Genomic DNA, 22,328 nt, shown 5'->3' on the forward strand with positions numbered 1-22,328 from the left:
GCGACAAAAGTCTCAAACTTGGAGGGCACCTTCAGAGGACCCTCACTGACTTTTGTCACCCCACAAATTAAAAAAAATGTCAATTGACATTTTCCATTGATTAAAAAAAACTGAATCTTCTGCTAGCCTGATTACTTGCATTCTAATTGCGACAAAAGTCTCAAACTTGGAGCACCTTCAGAGGACCCCACTGACTTTTGTCACCCCACAAATTTAAAAAAAATGGTCAATTGACATTTTCCATTGATTTTTTAAAAAAGGAATTAGAATGCAAGTAATCAGGTTAGCAGAAAATTAACTTTTAAAAAAATCAATGGAAAATGTCAATTGATATTTTTTTTGACATTTGTGGGGTGACAAAAGTCTGTGGGGGTCCTCTGAAGGTACCCTCGCAATTTCAGAGTTTTGTCACCTCTAGAACCCCAAAATCCCAAAATCCACATATTATTATTAACTACAATAAACAAATGGTTAATTGTTAATTGTCTTGCACTCAATACGCTAATAGATATTAGTTTTGTCAAGTTTTGTCGGCCTTTAATAATCTGCTAAATCATCTTCCAAGGGTGGAAACTCGGTCGAGCGTGAGAACCACTGCTATCCTATTTTCGGCAAACGAATTTTCGGCTAGCTTCCACTCCATAAAAATTATCAGTTGAAAACCCTGTAGCTTGTACCACGTGATGTCGAATGGGCCAATTATATTGCCCGATATTTGGGTTGGAAAAATAATCAATATTATTTGGTAGTTGCCGTGAGTAGAAGTTACCTCCCCCCCCCCTATGCCGGTGCTAGTTTCCTTAAATCTTTCCTCCCAATGGTGAACTTACACACTTTTGCCCCTATTAAGTAATAGATCATTGCAGAGAAAATTGTATTTAGTTGACTAATTATTTTCCCCCCTAGACACGATTACCTTCTTCCCTTTTCCATATTATCTAGAGTCATCCTTTTGTCGCCTACAAAAGTAGCTTGGCCTTACCCATCCCCTAGATCAAGTGTACAAGGCAATTGAAAGGTTGTAACTATATTGTACAGGAAAGAATTCAGGGTAATTAGGAAATATATGACCTTTTAAGAATTCTTCGAGGAAACTGAATTATTTCATCCATAAACGAAAAAAGAAATTGAAATGAACAAGAAACTTGAGTCGGACTCAATTAGGTAAATAACTTGAAGGGGAAGACTGAGTCAAATTGTGACCTTTGTGGGGTTCATACCAGCTGCGTTCCTGTCGCGAGCCCCGGGTAATGATAAGTGCTGGTGAAGCTTGATACTTTAGAAATAAGTGCTTCACTACACGTTGAATTTATATGAACACTTCATAGCTGGAATTTAAAAAACTGCTCTTAAAACAGAAAGCGTAGAATGGGAGGTCCCGTACATCTACTTAAGCATACACGTTACAAAGTGTAATTACTCGAGGAAGCCGAATTCTTTTATAGCGGCCATTTTCCAACACATTATACGTCGAAATACTTCAAGATCATATATAAAAACTTGATATTTATCTATCAGTATCCCTGAGAAAATCAAGGTGCTATGTGACCTAATTACCGAATTCAGAATATATTGGATAATAGTGTGATTATAATTAGAATCATTGTTCCATTGATTTGATTATCCTAATCCCTCATTTCAAGTCCTAATATTAGGTTAAGTTAATTCCCCAATGTAAATAAACCCAGCCCAAGATAATTGTAATTCTATATTTATTTCAATATATTAAATAACATCCCCGGTTTAAAACGTTGTGTTTAAAACGTTTTTTATGAAAAAACGGAAAAACGTCAATATTTCGAAAACTTTCGCTGAATGAGTAAATGTGTTGATAGAAGGTATAGAAACGAATATTTTGAAAAAACAAATCGAAATCTGTCTACTAGTTTTGAAGATATTTGCGAAAAACGATTTAAAAATGAATCGCTTTTTCTCAAAAACTATTAGATCGATGGGGCTGAAATTTTATACAGAGCTAGCCCTCATTAAAACTTGTAATCGAACAAATTTCAGATTTTTGGGAATTACCTTAGCTACACAATTACTCGATTTTCTAAAAATTGACCACCAGGGAGGTGGCGGCGGACGTGATAACATACTTCATGTTTTTACGTTTCAGACCATTCCACATCATTTACAATCAAAATTAGAAAATGTGAAAATTGAAGGATTGCAATACTTCCATTCGGAAGCAAAAAAACTGAGGGGTCGAGGTCACGGGCTGGTGCAGTTGATATGGAATACCCCATATGTATAATTGTTCTCCTGAAAATACCTTCTGTATAATATTTTCATGATCAACTACTAAGAGTAATGATTTTTATCCGAACCGGGGAAAAAATAAAATATCCGATAATTTATCGACGGATACAATGTACCAAGGATAAATGGTCGGCAGATCAGATGTCAACAATATAATTGTTGCTAGAAAAATTCTCATTGGTTTTTTTGGGAATGTTGTAGCGGAAAATTTATACGCGGATCAAATAGCGTGTTTCCTTACATTCATAATATCAATGAAATCAAACAAAATAAAACTAAATTCGAATCCCGGAAAAAATAGACCAAAGGAAATTTTCAAGTTGAGTGGGTTTTAGCACGTTTTAGATGTGTGGGCTATTTTTACCTGGTCTTTTTTTTCCGCCTACCAAAACAAGAAATATATTACGAATTACCAACAGCTCCGTTGAGGTTCTGGAAGATCTCCGCTTCATGGTCCACCTTTATTTTATGGTTTTTCCTAAACGCTGGATCCAGGTAAATTTTCGTATAAAACAATTGATCATCATCACTGTTTTTAACTTTGGAAGTTGTCAACATCGCATAGACATTTGAAGCATAACCAATGAAGCCACCAGAGTTTAAATAAGGTTCACCTCGGCCAATTGCAGGGTACTGAGATGCTAATGATTTATCGGGCCAACAAAAGCCTTCTGCTGAGAACAAAATTCGAGCGTCGAACAACTTGAATCGACTGACGATATCTTCCAAAGGCATCAAAAAGATGACATCGTAACTAAAATTTTAATTTCATTAGTTTGACGGCTCCCACCTACTTCTTGAATTTCATGCCTATGTAATTCACTAACCCATCGGTAACTAAAATTATTCTTTCCGTATCATTCTTGAATTCTTTTAAGGCTTTTTTTAGAAGATTGATTTTATATGCACCGCCGATGGATTTCATATTACCCCCTTTCCAAGGCTGGCCAAAACCCAATACTTTGATATTCTCCTCAAATCCTTGAACTCTTGCTGATCTGAGATACCTCTTGAAGCCGTCGGTGTGGTTTGATGCCACTGTAAATACGAGAACGTCTGAAAATGAAAAGAATTGCATCTTTTATAAATGAATACAGCTAAGGTTGCTAATAAATTATTAATTTTTGTTGTCGAATGGATTCTCTTTTCTTTGAAATGTTACTTTTACTATTCTCTCCTTTTCATTTTACACATTACGGTACTATCATAAATTGAAACGTCTTTAAATGTGAAATAGTATATTATGCACCAAGGACGGAAAGTCATATTTTCACCGGAAAAATCCAAATTCGTCAATATCGTCTACCCGAAAGACTTTTGCGGCTGGACAATGAATGCCTAGCTAGACATCAGCGTGATACACTGCAGTGAGCGAGGGCCACCAGGAGTCGTCCCATCACACCCTCACGAGTGTTTTCAAGCCGTGTATTATGGTCTTGCGATCGAATTATCCTAGTGAGTTGACTTCATGACTGTTTGGGAGGATCTCTCGACCCATCCAGCGTTCTTTCCCCTCCCAAATATTTCAACACGGAAGAGTTTCAGGGTAGTAGTATACACGCCACTTGGGCAGCCCCTACCTATAGTCACTCCGATCCAACCACTCCGCCGATCAGACTAGCACAACTCCGATGCGGTAGAGTGGTGGGGTAGGAGTAACCGTGGGCTTTGAAATGCGTCATAGTATCAGTGCTATAAAGAGAAAAATTAAAAAACACCAGTTTTCAAAATCTGGCCTGCTTTTTGGGCCAACTCATTTCCCCGTTCCTTACGGAAAGTCCCGATCATCGACGAGCACGCACGTAGTCGTGAGTGTGTTCCACAGTGGTCAGTACATCATTGAATCTCATCAGGAACGAATCATAGAAAATTATCCGTGCGCACATCGGCGCAATCATCGGGCATCTCAACGGTCAATTATCGAAAGTCATCCTAAATTATCCGGTCAATTATCTAAATATTCCGTGTTTGTACAGTCCACTCCGGTACCTCAACTATTTATTTGAACCTCATCCGGTGTAATTTTCAGTGCCATTTATCGTTTTAAATACAGTGACAATCAACGAAACTCATCTTAATTCATTCTCCGGCAAATCATCCCACTTCACTTTCCTTCCCGACCTCCCTATCATCAAAATCCCATGATTTTTAACATTGGTCCTTCAAGCCGTATGTGGAAGTGAAAAGTGAGTGGAAGTACAGTGCAAAATCATCGGGAAAGGAACAATCGGACAATCAACGCAATTGGAAAACCGACACCGTGGTGACACGAGGCTTTTCGGGGTTCACACATCTACAGTAAGGGAAATCATCCGAGGTCGGACATTCGACGAGGATTAAAGCAAATTAAAAGGAGTGGTTTGTTTATATCGGTCATAGTTAGCAATTCAACACGAGGATCGTCGTGACGTCAAAGCCGGAGTCCCATCAGTTGACACTTCGTCAATGGTCGTCGCACATCGGCATTCATCGGATTTGTCCAACCCGATCCATCCGCAGCCGTAGAGTGAGCGCTGCACCTTCACCTCAACGAGGCAATCGGTAACTCATCGGCGGGCTCGACACTGCAGTCGGTAAGTTATCGGCAGATACATCTACGGTCGGTAAGGAAGGAAATTCATGATGGCAAGGAGCACAGCGAAAACAACATCGTCTTGAGCAGACGGAATCGAGACAGAGTGGCCCGAGACATTCATCAAGAGCTTCGGGGAGGAAATGGCAGACATGGCCAGCATCTCCGTAGCGCCCAAGCAAGAGAAGGGATTCCCGGAACACCAAAGAAGAGGTCAAGTATCATTTTATTATTTTACAACCAAATCTTGGCAATTGATAGGACCTCATCCTCTGTGTTTCTCCCCTCAGCATCATCATCAGGGAAATCTTCATCGGGTTCAACGTCGACTGAGAGAATTTATGACTCTCTCAGATCCCAGAGAACACCAACCTGAAAGGTGCCAACCGGACCATCATCAAGGAACATTCATTAACCAGGAACCTGTCAACAAGTCATCCGGTCCATCATCGCGCCAAGACGCAGCATCACAAATTAAATCACCCGCACGGACACTCATCGAGAGGAAGAGCTCAACGACCTCGCACAATTGGATTGGAGATCGTGGACAATCAGAAAAGTACCAGGTGGAACGTCAACCTCATTTAAAGCCCATGTACGTTGGAGATCATTGTCAATCAGAGGAAGACCAAGTCAATCTGCAATCAGAACTGTACCAGGTGATTCCGGTGGATACCATCAACGTTTTGGAAGTTCAACGACCTCATCAGAATGCAACTCAATTGGTAATCTTGTCGACGGCGAGGGTCTTCGCCCTCAATCGTCATGGAAATTCAAGGCCAGCACGGATGCTCATCGACCAGGGCTCAGAGATAACACTAGTCTCTGAGGGCTTGGTTAATCAACTTCATCTGGAGCGAAGATCATCATCACTTTTCATCGTCGGCATCGGAGAAACCTCATCGGAGAGTACGCGTGGTGTAGTGAGTCTCGCCTTAAAACCGAGACACGACCCCGCTGCTCAAATCAATATAAACGCTCACATCTTGAGAAAGTTGACGGCGAATTTACCGCCATTTACTTGCGAATCAACGATTCCTCATAAGTTAAGAGAACTTCAGCGGACAGATCCTCAATTTTTAAAACCTGGGGCCATCGACATCATCATCGGAGCTGATACCTACGGGAGAATCATCGTCGAGAGAATCACCAGGTTCACGGAAAACAAATTAATCACTTAAGAAAACCATCTTCGGTTGGATCATCTCGAGGCCAGTCAGCTGCACCGGCTGTGCTCCGAAATCATCATTGAAAGTAACGAAACAGACGGCAACTCAACAACTCTTGGAACTCCTGAAGAAATTTTGGACTCAGGAGGAATGACCGGACACATCATCGTCAGTCTTGACGAAGGCTGAAGCGGAGTGTGAACAACACGTTATCGAAACTCATCGACGAGATTCGACGGGACGATACATAGTGTATCTCCCATTTAAATCATCGCCCGCCGCCTTGGGAGATACAGCATCATCGGCCAAGATACGGTAACAAAAGCCTACACGACGACTGTCATCCGATCCGGACACCCATTCACGCTACAAGAAATTCATCGAGGAAATGAGGTCTTGGACCACATGAAATGGAGTATCAACTGGAGATCCTCAAGCAGCTAATCAACCTCTGCATGGCGGGCGGTATGCCCCTGCAGAAATGGTGCAACAACGGGATCAGCTCCAAACACCAAATTTGAGAAATCAACGGTGAAAGTGCTGGGGCTCTGCTGGCAGCCTCAGGCACCTTTCACTACAAGGCAAGGAGCTTCAACTGGGACACCATCACCAAGCGCGTGATCCTGTCCGAGATTGCGCAAATTTACGACCCATTGGGACTCATCGCGCCGGTGATCGTCACGGCAAAAACGGCTTTCATAAAACGGTGGCAACTCTTCAGGGCGAATTTATTCAGATGCACTGGAGAAAGTTGTTGCCGAAAATAAAGATTTGAAATTGAGAATGGGAAAACAAGAAAAGAAGATGGGAGAATTGATTAACACTGTAGATAAAGTTGTAGAGGCCACCAGTAAAACAACAGTCCAGATTTGTAATTACTTGAAAAAGGCAAAAGAAGATGAAGATGATAGGAAAAAAGATACAGAGGAGCTTAAAAGCATCTTAGATAAATCAGAACGTTTTGGGGTTCAAGAACAAGTTAAGAGTAATGAGATTGAGACGCTTGACACAAATGATAAGGGGATGCCAGTTGAGAATGGGGAGAAGGGAAAAGATGGTCACGTACCACAAAGTGCAAGTACTGGAGGAAAAACCAGCAGAAAGGAAGAAGTAGAAGGGATTGTGACGGAATGTTTTGAAAAAATGGTGAAAAACTATCCAAATTCTAGATTGAGTAACCAAGTCCAGACATTAACTGAAGCTTTCCGACTTGAATTAGGTAACAAAGGGGGAAACGTTAAAGAGATTACAAGCTTTCTGCTAAAACAAGATATGAGCATTTCTTCGACTATTTTTCTTCTCAGTTGCGATTTCATAAACTTCTCCACATCATTGATAAAACTGTAGAATTAAACGTAAATGAAAAAGTATTCGAACAACAGAAGTATAAAGTACGTGATATTTTGATAAATCATATTGACAGCTCCTATCACTCTAAAATCATTGACACTAAAGATCCTGTTGAAATTTTGGAAAAATTGAAATTGATTAAAAGAGGCGAAGTAAATCGCCCTTCAGCCATGGTTAGAAAATTATTGAATAATATGACGTACATTCGCAGTAAAGAAACTGCCTCTGACTTTGGGTTAAGGTTTGATGATATGGCAAGGTAATATGAGAATGCGCCAAATGGGGAACAGATGACAGAGAAAGAAATCAGAGATGCTTTTTGTAATGCAATAGAAGTTTCAGTAGCAACATTTCAAACTGCTGAATTTCTGACGAGCGATGGGATTCTCACACTTACAAAGTTGAAAGAATTTATGGAAAAAGATGAAGCTACTCGTAATAAGAGATCTGCTGAGAAAAAAGAAATGAGGGTAGCAAAGCTGGCTGACAGAATAGAATCTATTTTGTGCTATATGTGTAAATCCTATGGTCTCATTGGCAGAAACTGTCCAAATAAGGGAAAAGGGATTCTCTGCTATTTTTGTAATGAACTGCGGAGTCACATAAGTACGAATTGTCCTAAGCGTTTCAATACTCAGCATTCTGACAAACGAAATTTAAGATTCAATAAAGGCAGCAACTACTCTCGAGGTGCAAGCGGGTTCAGACGAGGACGAGGCTTGAAAAGAAGTAGGGGGAATGAAAACAGGGGAAGAATTCAAACTAAAAGAGGGAGATTCGAGTTTAGGGGAAGTACAGGTGGTAACAGACCTCCGTTCAACAATAAAACACACTCGAGTGGCACTAAACAAATCTCCAGCACAAAGAATTTGAGGACCACAAAGAAGTCTTCAAACCCTTCAGACCCCAAAAATGGTAAGTTAAACACAGATAAAATGGAAGTTTTCTATGAGGAACCAAAATTGGTGGAAAGTAAATTGCGCGAAGTTGAGACAATGTATACAAGTTCAAATCTAACAAATGGGGAAAAATATATAACCGAATTCCTTGCCGACTCAGGTGCAACAGAGCACCTTACAAATTCGAGAATAGTTTTCAAATCGTTTGATGAGACAGAGAGAAGAATAATAAAATGTGCTAATAAAGAAGAGTCAGCGGACTTGAAAACAGAGGGAGTGGGAAAAATTGAAGTTATCGTATCAAATGGTAAAATTCTAGCAATTGATACAGTGATATTAGCTGAAGCTCTTAAAGCTAATTTATTGTCTTTACGGAAATTTGCAGAAATGGGTCTCAGAATTTACTTGGATAATGAACAGATTGACATATTTGACCCGAAGTCAAATGAATCATTTATCTCTGGGGTATACCAACGACCATATTGGATAATAGATCTTGAAATTAATAAAATCAATTCTAAAGATGATAGTTCAGTGAAATGGCTAAACAGAAGAGTTATAGCAAATCTAGCAGACGGAGAAACAGAAGGTAGAAAATAGTTGACTAGGAGTGTAACAGCTAACGTACAAGAAAGTAATAATCAAGAGAAAGTATTAGGTGTACAAATTAATAAGGTGCCCCTATATTTCGCGGTTTATAATTGCGTTCAAAAACTTAATAGTTCAATATTTTGTATGTTGGTCGTATTCAGTTACCGAAGCAGTAAATACTTCTTACATAACCTTAAAAAATAGTAGTAAACACGATGTCTGTCGATAAGCAACATTTGAGGTACTGCATTCTTTTTGCATTTCAATTAAAGAAAAATGCTGCCGAGGCTACTCAAATCATTTGTAGTGCTCTTAGAAAAAACGCTGTAACACACAAAACGTGTAAAAAGTGGTACCAGAGGTTTAGAGACGAAGATTTCGATCTTTCGGATCGAGAACGGCCGGGTCAGCCGCAAAAATTCGGCGGTAAAGAACTCGAACAACTCTTGGCTGAAAATTCTGCTCAAAGCCAAACAGAGCTTGCACTATAATTCGGAGTGACTCAACAATGCATTTCTCATCGCCTACATCAACTTAGCAAAATTCAAAAGGAGGGTAGATGGGTTCCTCATGATCTGGGCCCCGAAAATAAGAAGCGACGACTGGAGACAGCGCTATCTCTGTTCACTCGATTTAAAAGAAAAGATTTCTTATACAAAATCATTACGGGCGATGAAAAGTGGGTGTTATACGACAATCCTAAACGCAAAAACTCGTGGGTGAATCCCGGCGAACGATCGACGTCGACTCCGAAACCCAATGTCTATGCGAGAAAAGTGATGCTGAGTATCTGGTGGGATATGAAGGGTGTGATATATTATGAGCTACTTAAACCTGGCCAAACTATTACTGCGAAGGTTTATCAACAATAGCTGATTCATTTGAATGATGGATTGGAGCAAAAGAGGCCATATACTGGCAGTGGAAGTAGACAAGTGATTCTCCAACATGACAACGCTCGACCACATATCCCCAAAGCGACTAAGGATATTATCTGTGAATTAGGATGGGAGGTTCTCCCTCACGCGGCTTACTCGCCTGATCTCGCCCCATCCGACTACCACCTATTTCGGTCTCTTCAACACCACCTAGCTGATGAGCAATTGAAAACAATCGACGAGGTCCGAAAAAGCATCGATGAATTTATTGAGTCAAAACCGCCAAGTTTCTTTCGCGAAGGAATTCTTCAGTTGGCAGTGAGGTGGAGTAAAGTCATCGAAAATAATGGGGAATATTTCGACCGTTAAATGTCTATGGGTTTTTTTATAATAAACGCTGATTTTCATGAAAAAGAGGACCTTATTAATTTGTACACCTAATAAAAACGATTGAAGAAGACAAAATAATAGTTGATAAAAATATTGGTGATGAAGATAAAATAAATAAAAACAATGATAACAATGATAAACTTCCTGAAGAACTAACAAATTTAATTGAAGAGAAAGATAAGACTAAATTCATTCCAGAACAATCGAAGTTTGAATTTTCTGTTTGTGATCGAAAAATTCATGATACTGAAAAGTGCTTGAATTGGAATCGGAAGTTGTGGTTTCTCCATTCCCAGAAGTAGATGAAAGATTTCTTGAAAAGAACAAAGCTATGCTGTTGCACGTGAGATGGGGGCATGCGTCATTATCATATTTGAAAGCATTGCAATTGAGATATCCAGAGTGTAAGGAATTGAAAGAAGCAGTTTTTGATAAATCGATTCTAGATTGTGAAATATGTCACATTTTAAAATTTAATAGACTACCATTTCCTACAACAAGAAGAAGGGCTACAAAGTCCTTGCAGATAATTCATTCTGATATCATGAGACCCATCTTACCTAGCTCTCATCCTAAATGCTATACATAGATATATATCAGTTTTTGTTGACGACTACTCACGATTCGCTATGGCTTATCCAATGAAAACAAAGAAAGAAGCAGGTCATTGTCTTGAAGACTTTGTGAGGCGCGGTAGAAATTTGTTGAGGTGTGATGCAAAGATTTGTTTCTTGAGATCCGATCAAGGGACAGAATTCACTGGTGGTTACAGGGCCGACGGAAGGGGTGTGGTGGGTGTGGAGCATTCCATACCCACCCAATTCAGGGTTCCACATGCTGAATTTTGGAAAATGGAAAATTTGAATGTCATGAAAAAAAATTAATCCAGAAATACTCTCTTATATCTTAAAAAATGCTCTCTTCCGGTAGAATACGAGTCCAAACGATGATTCTAACAATGGCGACCGCGCGTAACAAGCATTTGAATTAGAGTTTGAATGATAAGACGAAGGAATTCTGAATTTCGGAGGGTATTTCCATGCAACAACTGTCGTTCACATGTAAATTCCCGAAGTATGGGCTCCTACGATGATCCCTCCCCACCATCGAACCCATCTGGCATCAGATGTAGAAGGAAGCGAGATAGAAAGAGAGGGAGAATTGTACCTGCCGAGCGGGTCTCCTGCTGACTGAGTGTGGGTTTGCGTTGAATAGCCCAGTTATCGGATTTTCGCATATAGTGATACTTGGTGCACAATGAATACTCTGGATCGATTCATTGTGAAGACTCAAAAAAAGAGAGATGGAGAATCAGAGGCGTTGAAACTTCCACATGTTCCAGTTGCTGTTGAATGGCCAACAGCCAATATAACCTCAGATCTGCGAGGTGCCACTGACAAGTCTGTTGGCTTGAACATTCTTTCTGTCGGCGGTATGATATAATTCTTATTCATTCTTTCTCTTATAAGTCTTATTTTTATCGGGAAAAAGTTCGGGAAAAAAGTTCCGTTCCTTACTAATAAGGTGTGGATCATGGGATTTTGGATGAAAAGAATATACAATACTATTGCATTGTCAATTCGCAACGTTTCGCTTATTCCTTAAGCTTCCTCAAGCTCTGGAAACCAACAAAACATACAAATAAATAAATGTGACAGTCCCAAACCGCAGACCTAGCCTAGAGCAAAACTATTTTTCTCTAAAAATCACAGAAACTAAAAGAAAAAAACTCTACGGAAATTGCACTAATTGACTCGAACGAAAATACCTTGACAAATCATAGTATGTAGTCCGGATAAAAATTAATCACATTAATATCGAATAACAAATCCATCACGACAAAATCAAAGAATGCAAGCAACCGCAGTGTCCCCAGGTAAACACTTGTTAGTGCAATGAGTACAGCGAGTACGAAATCCAGACATTCGACCTCGGCGAGTGAGGTGATGCCACTTCCCGGAACCCCAGATTTAATCGTCCCTTGCCATCCTCTTATAACACTCTCGGGTTTGCTCCTCCTTCCTTGCAATTCCTCTTATACCGACTTCGATTCTTCCATCTAGCCAGCAAGGCCCGATATATCCGGCTCAAATTCTGGGTGTCTTCACGCCTGTTTACAATGTCATGCAGTGAAATGTGAACCATTTTAGAGATATTCCGCTTCTCCCAATGTACCTCTGTATCCAGGATGGATGTGGCTCCAAATCTGAATGCATGACCTTCATCAAAATGGTGAACTGCCAGCGCCGTCTTCTCGTTCTTCAGGAATCTAGCTGGAGTGCAGTCATACCTATGCAGGCGAATCCGCTCACCTAGTTTCTATCTAGTTTGTCCAATGTAGCACTTGGAGCACTCACAACGGATCAAATAAACTACCTCAGACCTGTTTTCCAGCGGTATCTCATCCTTCAGCCTCGAGTAAACATCTCCCACAGGTTGTAGAACACCAACTTCGAATCCGTGTTCTTGAAGCAACGCTCCAACCTCTGGGATAGGCCTTGAACTAGGGGAAACTTGAAACAATTTCGCACCTGGGTTTCATCTCTCGGTCTTGGGACCCCCACCCGGCTCTTGAAGTCCCTCACACACCTCCTAACAAACTTCTCCGAGTACCCATTGCTCTTCAAGCTGTTCATCACTCGAGAGATGTTTTCCTCGTGGTAGTCTTCATGGCTCAATCCTACTGCACGATGCAGCATCCTGAATACCACACCGATCTTGTGAGCAATCAGGTGGTTAGACTGAAAGTTGATAACTCTGCCTGAACTGGTAGGTTTCTGATACCAGTCCAGCTTCAACCTACCATCACTCAATCGATGTACTCTCATATCAAGGAAGCTCAACGAGTTGTCGACCTCCCTCTCCACCGTGAACTGGATGCGCTCGTGCACAGCGTTGAAGCACTGCAACACTGAATCCACGGATTGCCCATGTTGCTACCGTCAATCTGAGAAACTGAGAGGCCAGTGGTATGATGGAGCTGCCAATGCCGCTGGGAGAATCTCGGGTTTGCAGAGTCACATTCGTGGCATTCAGAATCGAGCTTTATGGATACATGGTCACCCTCATCAAGTCAGCCTGAGTGTTCAAGATGGATTACAGGAAGTCACTGCAGCCAATAATTTCATTGGGACAGTGAAAGATTTGATTAACTGCATACGAGATTCTCCTAAGCGAATTGCTGAATTTCAGGTTATACAACGCCTCTCTACATAGGAAGGTGAGAAGACTCAGGCCCTGAAAGTTTTCTGCCCAACAAGGTTTGCATTTTTTTTTCTATTGGAATTCAAATTTTATATGAATTTCACGCATAATTCCCCATTTCAGATAGGTTTTACGAGTGTCGTCATTGAAAACACTACACACGAGATCAAACTACACAGCAGCGTTAAGCTACTTGGATTCAATGTGACAAGAATCAGATTTGGACAGTGTCCTCCAAGGCACGGGGAGTTCTTAGAGAGATAGAGTCATTTGAGTTCTATTTCCTGTTATTTACTATCATTCAGATTTTCGAGAGGATAGAAATCTTGAATACAGAGCTCCAAAAGCCTGATTTATGTGCGATGGATGGACAGCGAAAAGTCGAAGAAGTTATATGTAGCCTAGAGAGTGCACGGGATTCAAAGTAAGAGGTGATTTGGGAGACAGTAACATCGGAAGCAGACAGTCTTGAGCTCGAGAAGCCTACGCTCCCTCGACCACGAAACCGTCCTAAGTGATATGAAACATCTTCAGAGGCTCACGCGTTTAACAACCCTAAACATTATTACAAGAAAATATACTTGGAAATTTTTGACCGTGTTGTTAATTCGCTGAAAACTCGGTTTGATTCTGAAACGAGGAGATTCCTGAATGAGTGTGAGGCTTTTGCGACTGACAAAGAAGCTGCTGTTGACAGGATAATTGATTTCTACGGAGAAGATTTCGACCAAAAGCTGCTAGTTGATAGTAGAAATGAATTTCTAAAAACAACTGCTCGACACAATCATCCCATTCATTCCCTTAAGGACGTGAGTTTATTCCTGAGAGAGAATAAATGGATGAAAGGCCTCGTCCCAGAATTCTATTGCTTCATTCAGCTTCTCCTGACAATCCCAAACTCTACCTGCACGAACGAGCGCAGCTTCTCAACTCTAAGGTACCTTAAAAACTACATGCGCTCCACCATGGAACAGGACAGACTAAACAGTCTTGCAACTTTGAATGTACATAATGACCAACCTGCAAAATTAGACATTAAGAGTATTTTGACTGATTTCATTGTGAAGAACAATAAGCTTACTCCGATATTCGCAATCTAACAAAAAAAAAGGTCTACATTTCTTTCAAACCCTAGGAGGGGGGAGGGTTGAAACCCCCCTAGACCACACCCCGAGAAATGCTGTTCCGCCGGCACTGGGTGGTTATACGATTGAAGTTGTGAAAAAATTGGGAGCCGAGTTACAATTAGCTAGCCCAGATACCCCTGAGCATAATGGTGTATCTGAGCGATTCAATCAAACTATACAGAAGAAAGTTAGGTCATACATGTATGACTCTCGGTTGCCTGAAAATATGTGGGATATAGCTCTCGCAGCAGCAGTATATGTATACGTATAACCGATCACCAAATCAAATGATATGATTACTCCATTAGCAAAATTCGCTCCAGAGCATCACTTCAATCCTGATCAGATTAGGAGATTCGGATGTTTGGCTTATGTCAAAGTTAAGAGAAAAGTAGGTCCAAAGTTTCGACCTCTAGGAATTAGAACAATTCATGCTGGATACACTCCATCGGGTTACATAGTTTTAAGATCAGAAGATGGAAAGTGTTATGAGAGTAGACATATTCGTTTCAATGAGAAAGTCGTGTATGGAGATAGATACAAAAGAAATGAGATAAAATGTTTTCCACGTGAGATCGAAGACGTAAATAAGAAAAATTGGTTTCTCAAATTCAATGAAGATATAGATGAAGTAGACGAGTTCTCCAAACCGGAGGGAGTGAGTAAAAAGAAGAGAGGGAGACCGAAGAACATAATATCATTGTCAAAAGATTCTAAGAATGAAAATGAAGTAAAAAATAAACTGATGAGTGAAGATAGAGATCTCTGAGAACTTGCTATTCAATAGCTTGCTATCCAATATCAATAGCTTGCTATCCAATAGCTTGCTATTGGAGAAGAATTAAAGTCAATGGAAACAAATCAGGTGTTGAAATTGATTGATAGACCTATAAAAATGAGTAATGGTAAAAAGTTGAATATCACTGACTCGAAATGAGTATTCAAACGTAAGTCAGAGTTTAATGCAAAAGTGAGACACAAAGCACGACTAGTTATCAGGGGTTTTAAAGATAAAAATGTGTATGAACTTTAGGAGACTTATGCACCAGTCTCACGACTACCTCTAGTGAGGGCAGTCATTTCTATAATTAACAAATATGATTTGAAAGTATGTCAGCTTAATGTTAATACAGCTTTCCTGAACTGTGTTATTGATGAAGAAATACTCATGGAAATTCCAGAAGGGACTGGTTATTGTGAAGAAGAGAGATGTAATAAAGTATGCAAGCTTGAGCGAGCTCTTTACGGACTTCGCATAAGTCCCAAACGTTGGAACGTTAAGTTCACCGAAGTTGCACTGAGTATGGGTTTCATAAACTCGGATCTTGAACCCTGATTATTTACATGGAGAGATGAAGAAAGCTTTCTGATTTTGTTGCTATATATTGATGACAGTCTACTAACTAGTAATGATGATCTAAAAATGGAAGAAGTTAAAATGAAATGAAATGCAAAATTTGAGATGACAATCATTGGGGAACCTAAGAATTTTTAAGTATAACAATTAAACGTGACAGAGAAAATAACACAATTAAATTGAGCCAAGAAAAATATATTGAGAAAATATTGAAAAAATTTGGTTTTGATCAGTCACATCCCCAAAGGACTCCTATGAATACTGCACAAGTTACAAATCGAGGAAGAAAAATGAGAGAAATGGATTGTGATGTTGAGAAATTACAGTCAACTGAATCAAAAGAAAATATTCCATATCGAGAAGCAGTAGGCAGTCTTATGTATTTGGCAGGAGCAACAAGACCAGACATCTCTTATGCTGTTAATGTGTTGAGTAGACACCAAGTCAATCCAACGATCGGACTATGTGAATTTCGGATGAAGATCGGACTATGGTGAAAAGAGTATTTAGGTACTTGAGAGGTACATCCTCGTTGGGTTTAACCTACTCTGGTGAAACCGACGATATTCAGAGTTATTCGGATGCGAGCTTTGCAGATTGTAATAACTCGCTAACAACCTGTGGGTTCGTGATTAAATTGTTTGGAGACGCTATAATCTGGCGTACTCATAAGCAGTCTTATGTTGCTTTGTCAACTTGTCAGGCTGAATACGTAACTATGAGCGAAGCCAGTCAGAAAATGCTATCCATTTATAATTCATTGAGATTGATTTTGATAGAGCCTCCACTCCCTATGCCATTATGGTCTGATAATCAAGCAGCTGTTGTAAATGCAGAAACGAGTGGAGAAAATAAATTGAGACACGTAATTGAAATTAAATTCCATCACATTAAAGAATGTGTTAAAGAAGGATTGATTGTTGTTAAATGGATACGCTCAAAAGATCAACTGGCTGACGTATTCACCAAACCTTTGTCTTTTGAACTCCATAAAAGCTTGATCGACAAGTTAATGAATTCCAATATATAAAAAATCACAAATGTTTTTTGTTTATCTAGGCACTGAATAAACAGATGAACCAATTATGGGAAGATTGGATCTACTCTGATGAAGACTCGAGAGCTCTGGAGAAGTGGACTGATGATAAATGATTATAAAATAAAAATATTGTCATGTTGGGACTGTTATAGAAACAGTTGATAAGATGTTTTATGAAGAATACTATAAAGATGTTTGATAAAGAGTTCTACTAAAATGTATTAAGAGTAATATAAAACCGAAGCAGTAGGGAGGGAGTGTTAGATTTTGAATGCTCCTGCTTCTGTTTTACCGACTCGGGGCGCACTCTAGATCGTGTATTGAGCTCAGCTCGTGGTCAGAACGTATCGCGTTTACGAACACTGCACTTGGCAGGTAGCCATTGTACAGAGTAGTATTGAATGAAGACCTGTTGCGTTCCACAGATATAACAAACTGTTTCAAAATAATATATATATCAGCCTTAACCCCAACAATAATACTTTAAAAAGTATTATCAAATGTAGTCACCCAATAGATTTTAATCCTGAAGATACTATTGGACGATTATTGGGCTTTACACGTGGCATTCTCCCACCTCATGTCAGGCACGAATCTGATTCACCAGTTACAATTCTTAAGATCAATTCACTGAGAATTGAGTGTAACATCACCACTGGAGCATACCCCAATGAAAAACCAGTACACACTGTGCATGAATTCTTCCCGACCGTTCCACCAGGATATAAGATCATTGAAGTGCCATCGAACATCATTTACCTTCCGATCGTCGTACAGGCACTAGATCATCTCCAAGTGAAGATTGTTGATCAAGAGGGTCAATTGGTAAATTTCAGAGGAGAGGTTATAACAATCAGATTACACATTAATACCAAATATGGGCATTGCTTTCAATACCAAGCCTGGAGGTCGTTATAAAAGTGAATCACCATTACCAATTCCAAGCAGTCATCAAGGACCTCTCACAGCGCTAACATCGCAGAATCTTAAATTCCTCAAGAGCTTGGCATTGAAACTGCAAAGAACAAGGAGAAAAAGAAAAGAGTGAAAAGCACAATCCATAGTTTCCTCTGTTGCTGTATCATCATTTACCATCGCAAGCCATGGAAGAGATCCTGAAAATTCCGAAAACTCATCGTGTTTGATGAATCTATTGCTCACTATGAGATTCATGCGCATCAGCCTTTCGCATCAGCGACTTTCAATAATAATGATGAAATTCGCATTTCCGTTCAACATCGAGACTTGTGTCTGCTACTGAGTAAGAGCTCACGGCATATACATGGACGCTTGACCAAACCTAATGGCGCAGCCGTTACGCATACGAGATTGGTGAATTGCCATATCCTCCACTTATTCGAGGAAATCCGCTATGAATTGAACGCCATTGTGATTGATAGAAATAAAAATGTGGGTATTACAACCCTGATGACGAACAATGTCTCGCAAACCCCGGGTCAAGCTACTCTTCTGAGAATGCAGGTTGGATACTGCAAGATGAGGCATAGGGTGGCCCATTTTATGGATATTTTTGAATATTTCAGATTTCTATCCAAAAACTGATTCTTCAGTTGATAAACTACCCCTGGGAATTTTTTCATATTTTTAAATTGCATTTTGATGGTTGCGCCGAGCGTTTGAAGTTTGTCTAAAATATCTGACCCACTGGCAGTAGAGATAATAAAACTTGGGTAGAAGTTAAATATCCTCAATGATGCGCCCGTGTCAGGTAGTAAGTATGGCTCCCAGCTGGGGTTCGGGCGTGTCACCCAGGTAATATATCTCTCAATAGAGTTGCAAACTGTCCTCGGAAAAGGCTTTAGGAAAGGAGAAACCCCTTGTTATCGTACTAGAGGCTAATTCTTTTTTAATCGATAGATATTGACACGTAGATCTAATTTTACCAATTGTTCCATTTCGGCTGGGGCGTAAGTAAGAAAAACACTAAAAAAGCCTTTGAAAAAGCCTTCTTCCTGAATTGTGAAAAAATGGTAAGCTTTTTTCATTATTTTTATAAAATTTATTTTTAAGCTCTCAAAGAGTTCTACCTTTTTTTTTCTCTTGGCGTTTTTCGGTTAATCACTTCTTGAACTCGTAATTTCAATTAGTTTATAAATGTTATTAAAAAAAATGAAAGTTCTAGTAGGTTTTTTTCTTACTGGTGGATATCTTTCAATATTTAGATGAAATTTTATGAATAGTTTGTATATTTTTGGATGATGTATTCATGAAAAAATGATGATATAGGATGGAATCCTTCTGTGATAACTGTAGTGCATCAGTAGCGCTTCCGGCGTCAGAGTGGGGGTAAGGCAAATCGACGTTAATGTCAGGGAGTGGTGGAAGAGGCGATTCAATTCACTGGGTAAAAGAAATTGGTCTTTGATATTTTGGATATATTGGTCTTTGATTTTTGTGTATCAAAGTTTGTACATTTTAATAATTCCTTTTATTTGTTTTTTTTTTAAAGCAGACATTAATGAAAAAATAACTGTTATTAAGAAATGAATAAGTAGACAGTTATTAAAAAATACAGAAAACGTAGGGGACAGCGTCTCTCAAATGGACATCACTTAAGGGAAATAGATAACTTACAATTTCATGGAAAATTTTAAACAATATATACTGAAATTTTTCTGAAGAAACGCATTTAGGTAGGCCATATACTGTTGAATTATATTTGACCGGATGGTCAATACAAATGAACATTCTTCAAGGAATTGTAATGGGAAATCGTTAATTCTCGTTCTTCAATCACCTCCCACAATTTTGTCTTGTCTGAGGAATATTTTCCAAACATTTTCTTGTCTCTACTAATGGTCAGTCAGAGAACGACTTTCGAGGCGGTAGCATCGAAGAAATTGTCAGACTTTCGTTTTTAATATTCACAAAATTAACGTAGGTGATCCGAGCGTTTGCGGTAGTGAGTGAATAATATTTATAAGTGATTTAGAGAAGAACAAGTGGAAAAATGCCGGAAACACGAGTGAAGACTGAAATCCCATTAATCGGTCATGAAACACCGGAAATTGAAGGGAATCAATTACCGTCGAAGAAGCAAATTTTAAAGTGTTTCTTCCATTACACGAGACATGCCATCCCGAGATTGACTGCTCGGAAAGCTGCAAGATGCGTCATTCGCAAGTGCGCCTTGTTTTGGGAATATGCGGAAATCCCAATGATAAAAGAGATTCGTGCGATTGAAAAATTAGAGAAATTAGTGACTACATATAGAAATGTTTGCAAGAACGGTGCCGCGCGAAAGGAGAAATGTGTTAAAGCACAAATCAAGGAAATTGATTTTAAGTGCATGCTAGATGACTTATTTGATATTGCGCATCAGACCCAAGTGAATACGATGAAAAATGAAGCGGCGAAAATATTGTTGGACCTGCACCGCCAGAAAGGTAGAAAGGGTTACTTGGATCGAATAATAAATACAAGAACTTGGGCTCCTCCGAATAAAGAAGAATATGAACAATGACAGGCTGGGGAACTGGAAAAAGGTACGAGTTGCTTTTCATTTATACTTCCCCATCTTTCCACATAGTAATGACTATTTTGTTTAAGAAGTTTTCTTAATTTTACTTGGAAATAATGTAGAATGGTCTGAAACGCGAAAATACGAAGTTTGAGGACCATGTGTGTATGTGCGGATGGTCAAGTTGGGTCCACTCGATGGTCAACTTTTAGAAAATTGAACAAAACAAGGACTAAACTAATTCCAAAAAAGCTGAAATTTTGTCAGATTATAGGGATTAATGAGGATTACCTCTACGCTGAAGTTCAGCCCGATTGGCCTTTCCGTTTTGGAGAAATCGACATTTGTTTTTAAATCGTTTTTTGCAAATATCACGAAAACTATCCAATTAATTTCAGTTCAATTGCGCTAAAAAAATTGTCTCAATGTCCTTTATCTATATCATTTAAAATATATATACCTCTTCATTCAAAGTTTTTGAAATATTTCAATGTTTCCGTTTTTCACCTCAAATCCTTGTACGCACTCTAGTTTTTTTTAAATGAACATATCCATTTGATATTTGGCGTGAAGTTACTTCTTACCACAGCGATGTTTCGTATTGAAGCTGGGCGAAACCGGATGATTAGTTTAGGAGATATTTAACTTTGAATCAAAATCGATTTTCTTGAATATTTCAAAAACTGCTTCTCCGATTTTATTTCGTTTTTTTTTTCAAAATATTCGTCTCTATGTCTTCTATTTGAAGAAATAAAAACATATGTACCTTTCATAGAAAGTATCCAATTTTCGTTATTTCTCTCAAAATTCTTGTACGCGCTTTAATTTAAAAAAAAATGAACATATCAGATTGAAATTTCGCATAAAGTTACCTCCGACCACTACAATGTTTCGTATTGAAGATGGGCTGAACCGGATAATTAGTTTGGGAGATATTCAACTTTGTATCCAAATCGATTTTCCTGAATATTTCCAATACTATACATCCGATTTTATTTTTATTTTTTTTCTAAATATTCGCTTCAGTGTCTTCTTTCTTAAGAAATCTATATACCCTTTATGGGAAGTATAGACATTTTTCAGTTTTTTTTTCTCTCTCAGAATTCTTGTTTGCGCTCCGATTAAATAAGCAGGGGTTCAGGCCTTTGGATGGGGCGCCTTTTGCGTTGGTAGTTTTTTCTTTTTTTTTCAGTTCTACGAATTCCTGTGGTAGTAGGCTTCAGAATGGATCCATAACAATTGCCTTTCCAGATATTCAACAAGTGGAGGGCACCTGTAATTATCGCAATTGATTTAAAGGAAGTTTAATCAAAGTTTTGAGGAAAATCTAACTTAGCAGAAAGCCTGAATAGATACAATGTTTGTGCCCTTTGATAACCTCAGCGGGTGTAATTCCACAGTTACATCTGTCAAACTGTTGAATAATTTTCATAATTCAGTTGAAATTTGTGACTACTTCATTTAAAAAATTCTTACTCTCGGGTTTTTCTTTCTGGAAACTTTGTCACTGGTTTTCTTCTCTCTTTATCACTATACCTAATGATTATCTCAGTGAGTTCCCTCTTCTTCCAAACTCCATTCTCTCCTTCTGTTGCGAAAAATTCGACAACTATTGAGTTACTCATCCTATTGAGTTATTTTTTATAGAAATTATTTGGTTTAGGGGAAACACGTATGAAAAATTTCATATCATTTAAGGTGACATTCACTTGTTAAATATTTCAAAAGACAATTGCTGTGAATCCATTCGGAAGCCTACTTTCAATAGCTATGTAAAAAAAAAAAATAACAACGCAAAAGGAGTTCCACCCAAAGGCGTCAACCCCTGCTTGTCTTCATTTCCAATAGTCAATGACGCAAATCAATGTTCCGGCCGATATTCATTTGTGATTATCTTCGTGATCATCTCATCAACTATTGTGATGATATATTTGGTTACTCAAAATTTTTTCCGGAGTGCATTAGTTGCTGAAATAATCACGGTTGGATGTTAACCGAAGCACTAATTT

At 39.0% G+C, this 22,328-nt stretch overlaps 1 protein-coding gene across 1 annotated transcript in view; it reads right to left on the bottom strand.

Moving 5' to 3' along the window:
- The window catches only part of LOC107042269 (procollagen-lysine,2-oxoglutarate 5-dioxygenase 1), a 140,995-nt gene that overhangs the window by 55,766 nt on the left and 62,901 nt on the right, over positions 1 to 22,328 (bottom strand). Inside the window, exons 2-3 of the mRNA XM_015263268.2 lie at positions 3,090 to 3,318; positions 2,676 to 3,016 (exon numbers count right to left, since the gene is read on the bottom strand). Of these exons, the coding sequence (XP_015118754.1) occupies positions 2,676 to 3,016; positions 3,090 to 3,318 (570 nt within the window). The remainder of the gene's footprint in view (positions 1 to 2,675; positions 3,017 to 3,089; positions 3,319 to 22,328) is intronic.

This window comes from Diachasma alloeum, unplaced genomic scaffold (assembly GCF_001412515.2).
Source record: "Diachasma alloeum isolate Michigan unplaced genomic scaffold, Dall2.0 Dall_scaffold_00432, whole genome shotgun sequence".
Lineage (NCBI taxonomy): Eukaryota > Metazoa > Arthropoda > Insecta > Hymenoptera > Braconidae > Diachasma > Diachasma alloeum.